This window comes from Chelonia mydas, chromosome 18 (genome assembly GCF_015237465.2).
Source record: "Chelonia mydas isolate rCheMyd1 chromosome 18, rCheMyd1.pri.v2, whole genome shotgun sequence".
NCBI classification, from domain to species: domain Eukaryota; kingdom Metazoa; phylum Chordata; order Testudines; family Cheloniidae; genus Chelonia; species Chelonia mydas.
The window spans coordinates 14,899,499-14,905,498 of NC_051258.2; the positions used below are offsets into that span (position 1 = coordinate 14,899,499).

Here is a 6,000-nt window from a genome sequence, read left to right on the forward strand (position 1 = left end):
TCGGCTGTACGTCTCTAGATACTTTCAGATCAAAGCCCATACCAAAAGGGCTGGGGAAAGGCCTCTTACCCCACTGGAATGTAACGTTTCCACTTCTGGGCTGGCAGGCAAAGGGGCAATAGCGCTCTGCCTCATGGGGAAGAAATCCACTGCCTCCCGAAACAGGCAAGTTGGCCCAAACGGCCCCAGCAAGCTCTGGTTGAAATGGAGGGTGAGCTCCTGGCCTCACTGGGAGTTCTGCCATTGGCTTCAGAGGGGCCAGTTCTCCAAGAGTGCCTTCTTAAAGCCCTCTTTCCTTATGGAAAGGTGTGGCTCACGCCCACCAGCCTCACCAGAAATCATTCCACCAGCCTCTAGGAGGTAATGGAGAAGAATCTCCTTTCCAGAAGCTCTGCGAGTCATCCTCCAGAGCAATATAGCAAGGATAGACTTCTCCATCGTGCTCTACAGGAGAGTTCCAGACACCTGCAGATAGGTCGTCCTTCCCTGTTAAACCCTACCGGAGTCTTGCAGAAGGGTTAATTTCATGGCATCCAAGCCGCTCCAAGGAGGTGGGTCTGTGTTTGGTGATCCGGGGGAGAGGGAGGGACTGTCTTCCCCCCACCTCCCCGAAATCTCACTCAATTCCTGATTCTTTGCTTCTCCCTCTCGAGCAGGTTTGGACTGTGACATCGACATCCCCAAAACCATCCAGATGGTGCGCAGGCAGCGATCTGGCATGGTGCAGACAGAGGCGCAGTACAAGTTCGTTTACATGGCTGTTCAGCAGTACATTGAGACCGAGCAGAAGAGACTAGAAGAAGAGCAGGTGGGTCCCGTTCCTGCCCAAGAGGCATGGCTGGAATGCCCAGTGATGTTGGGCCTATCGGTGGGAATTGGCTCAATGGCAGAATATGGTCTGAACCAATCCTCCCCGGTCAGAACAGCAGATCTGAATGGAGCCGCTTCTCTCTGTCATGGGATGACTCCAAATCCTGGACCTGGACACGCTGAACCCAAGCGCTAGAAATCCAGGTCAGAGCCCAGCCTTCTCCAAGCTGCTGAACTTGTGTGTGGATTGACACAGTTCCCAGCAATGAACTTGGATCCAAATCCAGCTCCCAGGTGTGAACCAGGGAGGATGGGTTTGGGCCCAGCTCTGGTTAATAGTGAAATTGGGAGAAATCTTACTATAAAGACATAGTGATTTCGTGAGCCTCAAGTGTTCTCTCGTCCATGGAACCACGAGCCCTCCCTGTTAGGTCTGGGGTCTGCTGTGCACCTGGAGTAGCCCCTGTAGTTTCCAAACACATCCTCCTCTGTAGCAAGAGGAAATGCCAGGTGATGCTCTTACGAAGAGAGGCTAGGGGACTGGGGCTCAGGATCATGCCTCCTTCCAGCTGTGTTCACCTCCGCTCTTCTCTTCAGGATCTCAGACTTGGGAAGCTGGGCTCTTCCCCAGTGCTGTGGAAATGTCTCTGTGGGAAAACCTCTTCCACACCTCTAACTCACCCCTCTTGCTACCTGCCTGTAGGGCAGAAGATCTGCTCTGCAGACAGTGCCTCCATTCTTGCCTCTGGTGGAAATTTCATCTCCTTGCTTTCTCTCTCTTTCAGAGGAATAAGAGGAAAGAGCGAGACTACCTGAATATCCGGCACCCTCCTATGGATAAAGCCAGAGCCAAAGGGCAGCCGCCCCCACCACGTGTCTCTGTGTAAGTTTGCTTGGAGGGAGGGAGATTACTGACTGGACAGGGAGCAGATGGGTCTGAATGACCATAGCCCCCAGTGGCCGCCATCTTTCACGCAGCTGCTTCCTTCCACCTGGGACCACTTCTAAGCGCACTAGCGGGAGGAGAATGGCTATAACTGGCCATGTAAATATTTATCAAACATAGCAATGCCCTGGCCTGCTGGTCTATCCCATTTTTGCAGCTACCGTAGGGATGTTCAGTCGGCAATTACTTAAGCTCTTTTTCTTGGAAATGTCCCATGAGCCGCAGGAGAGAGGAAGGAGGGGAGAAGAGTAGCAATAATATAGAACAGAGCGCAAGAAAGAGAGAGCGGGCATGTAGGCAGGATGAGTTGCGGGGAGAGGTGAGTGTGAGCCCGGAGAAGCAGAGGGCTGAGCGAATAATATACTTTTCAGTTCACTGGGAACTCTGAACAATAAAATAAAAATTCATTTGGGGGCACCCAAAACACTGGATTTCAAGCGTTTTATTAACGTTGAATTTTAAAAACAAAATCTCAGGTGTTCCAATTGAAAAACCAAGGCTATTTGTTTGGAAAATGTCCAAATGAAACATTTCAATTTTCATTTATTTATTTAGTCTTTTTCCACCAAAGCAATTTGGCGAAACAAATGGGAATTTGCCAAATTTTTCGCGGTTGCCGAGTTTGCATTTTTCATGTGAAAAAGCATTAGGTGGATACACTTCATCCAGTGCTGCTGAGGCCCTTTGTGGACAGTAGAAGTTCTACACTGATCTCTCTTCTTTTAGATAAGAGAGTGATGAGCAGGGAGAGTGTCCCATATAAGCAATGGATTTGCCACCACTGGTAACTTTTTTTGTTTTAAAGCCGTGGTTTTTCGATCTTTTTTTTTTTTTTTTTTTTTTCATTTGCGGACGCCTAAAAAAAATTCCAAACACAGGTGCCGACCCCTTTGGAAATCTTAGACATAGTCTGTGGACTCCCAGGGGTCCATGGACTGCAGGTTGAAAACCACCATTTGTAAAGAGATTTTCTAGTTTAAAAGGAATGACTTTGGGGCAGTTCTCTGACCTGTGCTATGCAGAAGGTCAGACGAGAGGGTCACAGTGGTTCCTTCTGGTCTTGGAATTTCTGAATGGGAGGGGCAGGGTTTGAGTATCTCCACTCACTCATCCAAGATGGACCCTGCTGGGCCGAGGGCACCTGTCTAAATATTCAAAATCTTGGCAGTTTCACTTGGAGCTCTTGGCTGCGTTTGAATCTGAAACTCTAAATGAATCTCAAGGTGAAGGTCGGGAGGGATCACAGGTGGGACAAAGCCAAAGAAAACTATTCCCTCCTTCCTGAATATTGCGTATCGTGTATTGTTTCACAAAGTCTGGGCTGGATTTCAAGTGAAGTTCGGGGTTACTTGGATCTGGGATTTTGGTTGGACCCATTCAAACCAAAAAAGGTTGGTTTGCAAAAATCAGATCTGGATCCAGGTTCCTATCCACCTCCCCCCTCCAGAAAGTCCATCGTTTTCGCTCAGCCCTGTCTTTAGACCTATAGGAAGTATGGGTGATATTCTCACTCCGATCACGTCCCAGTGTTGGATGCATATATAAAGGCTCGCATCTTGGATGAATGTTCAGGGCCCAGTTTGTGTGTACATTAAATGTCTGAGGGACGGCAGGCATGAAGTGTGTGGGTGTAAACGGGCATTGGGGTAATTCCCGGTCTTGCCGTCTACCAGGCTGTGGGGGGGAAGGCTTGGAATTCTGTTCAAGCACCTCCAGGCAACCTGCTCTGAGGAAGGAATCAAGAGTAAGAAGGTTACTCATGGCAAGGCTTTGTGCATCTTTCCAGGGTTGATGATGATGACTCAGCCACAGTCTACGAGAACCTGAACATCAAAAGCTCAAAGGTTTCAGGGATGAATAATGCAGGGAGATAAATGGGCCGGAAGGGGAGCTGGATGGAGGCTGCACAGGTACGTTCATTCTCTGAGGTTGGCACTAAACCCCACCAGGGTTCTGTTGGCTCTAGTCCCTGTTCGACATCATGAAGTGCATGGCCCCATCTACCCAGGGAAAACCAGCTATGTTCTGAGTCAGTTTAACAGACCTTAAAAATGTTTGTGCAGCTCCTGGGCAGTGCCCAGCTGGTGATGGGCTGGGGAGAAATGGGGCAAGACTTGAAAAAAAAATATTTTTTGAAAACTGCCTTAGAATGAGACCCACAATACGAGCTGAGGTTGTTTTCCTAGTGTAGACTCTAAGGGCTTGTCTACACTGCAGCCTGGTGGGATTGCAGCGTGAGTAGACATGGACTTCAGCGCAGGCATCCAGAACCCTGGGTACCTACTTGTGTTGCTGAAAGCCGTGCCACCACATCTATATTGCTGGTTTTAGTCCTGCTAATGCAGGTATGTCTGCTTGAGCTGCAGTCACCCCTCTGATTGCATCCCGCAGTGAGAGAGACATACACATGGGTACTGGGAGCATCGTCTTTCTCCTGTGTGCGTCTCACTCCGTTATACATAATAGCTGACACCACCTCTCTCCTCTCCTTTTGGATCTTAGGATTTACAGTGTTTACGTCCACACTTGCCAAGTTCTGTCATCGCTGCCTCCCTCTACCCTTGCGCCCCCGCACCCCCTCAAGCACCTTGGATCCAGCGAGGAACCAAAATGCCGAAAGCATCTGAGCAGGGCAGAGTCCTCGCCTCGGGAACACGCCTCAATCTAACTTATTCACAGGAGCGACCTTTCCCGGTCCCTTTTTCACGTAGGCCGATATTTATGTGCAAGTGCCTCCGGATGTTTGTAGGGCGTAAAAGCTCAGTTTTATTTTTTTTTTTGTTTAAAAGAAATTAATTTAATTTTTAAAGAAATTGGTTTTGTAAAAAGTTAAAATAAAATGACAACGTGTTTAGGAGCTTTGTCTGCTCTGCACAATCACCGGGGTGTTGCTACACTTCACGGCTTCATGAGGTCGGTCGTTTCTCAGCTAGAGGTGTTTAAACTGAGTCTTGGGTTAACTCCACTGCCATGGAAGAGATGGACTGGGCATGTGGACTGGACCTAGGTATAGTGCAAATAGCCGCTGTGTAAATGCCCTCATTCCTTTAGAAAATGCACCTCCTTTCTGCTGTGCTAGGCTTGGGCACTTATGCAATCTGCCAAAGCGCCTAGCTCCTGGCCCTGGAGCAACCCCTGCTATTGCAGCATGCAGAGAAGCAGTGTGGAGCAGTGGACTTGTCTGTCTGGTAGCAAAATCCCCATGCTGCACGGTTTCTGACACGCACGTGAGTGAGGAGCCAGCGTGAGAACCCTCATCTCTACCAACGCAGGCCTCTGCCGCGGGAGCTAAAATAGATCTCCTGTAGCTGGTGGTAAAAGCAGTAGGGAGGTAACTTATCTGTGCACTCGGCAACCAGAGGGCAACATCCCATGTACCATCAGCACATTAGGGCTTAGAGCTCTGCTGAGTTCTCTTCCTGACTCTGTTGCTGTCTTGCTGGATGCCCTGTGTTAGTTTCCCCATGTTTGTCTGCTGAGCCTAATGCTATGCATACGAAATAGGGGAGCTGTGGGCAATGATTAATATTTGTACAGCACCGCGAAGAAGAAAAGAGAGAGCACGCTTTGGAATGTTAATATTCCGGCTCTGTTCGCGCACCTCAATTTTCACTGACAGCACTTCCTGCTCTTGCAGCCCTGGGCCGGCAAACCGCTCTGCCAAAGAATCTCCTTTTCTGCCGGACTCCTTGCTACGTGACATTGCCCAGGGTCTGAATGTCAGGGCTGAAACCAGGAGAGCCTGTCTTGGGCAGCTGATAATGGAAAAAAGAAACGTTCTTCCTTGGCTGTGGGGGATAAGGGATGTGCTGGGCAGTGGCTTTAGCTTGCAGTGCTGGAGTAGCTGCTCTCCCAGCACTGCAGGGGTTGAACAAAGAGAACACCGATGGAACGGGGCTGTGTTTACCGGCCGGCGTCTTCAGTCGTTTGTCACAGGGACAAGAAAACAGTTTATTTTTATTGCACTTTTAATAAATGTTGACTATTCTAAAGGTTTTTTTTTTTCTATTTAAGTTTGAAATGCTTGTGAAAGTGACCGATGGGCATTTGAAGGGGGGTATGATGCCAGTGGGTGCCAGGCCTCTTACCCAAAAAACCTGCTCCTCTTAGACCCCGATCAGAGTCCCTCTCAAGTGGCCCAAACAGTTTTGGGCTAGCTCTGAACCAGCAGCTTCAGAGTGAGAGTCCCGACCCTCCAGCGTAAAATGTGGCAGCAAGCGGGGACGTGAGGGGTATTAAAGGGC

General features: G+C 49.2%; 1 protein-coding gene across 4 annotated transcripts in view; it reads left to right on the forward strand.

Annotated features, from left to right (window-relative positions):
* Positions 1 to 5,748, forward strand: part of LOC102934807 (tyrosine-protein phosphatase non-receptor type 11) — an 84,193-nt gene extending 78,445 nt beyond the window's left edge. For 3 of the 4 annotated variants that reach the window (XM_027832389.3, XM_037881062.2, XM_037881061.2), the window contains exons 13-16: positions 657 to 808; positions 1,596 to 1,693; positions 3,543 to 3,666; positions 4,259 to 4,613. In XM_027832389.3, the coding sequence (XP_027688190.1) occupies positions 657 to 808; positions 1,596 to 1,693; positions 3,543 to 3,630 (338 nt within the window). In that variant the 3' untranslated portion in view covers positions 3,631 to 3,666; positions 4,259 to 4,613. Of the gene's footprint in view, positions 1 to 656; positions 809 to 1,595; positions 1,694 to 3,542; positions 3,667 to 4,258 lie in introns of all 4 variants that reach the window. The other variant, XM_027832388.3, reaches the window with a different exon arrangement.
* The last annotated feature ends 252 nt before the right edge of the window (positions 5,749 to 6,000 follow it).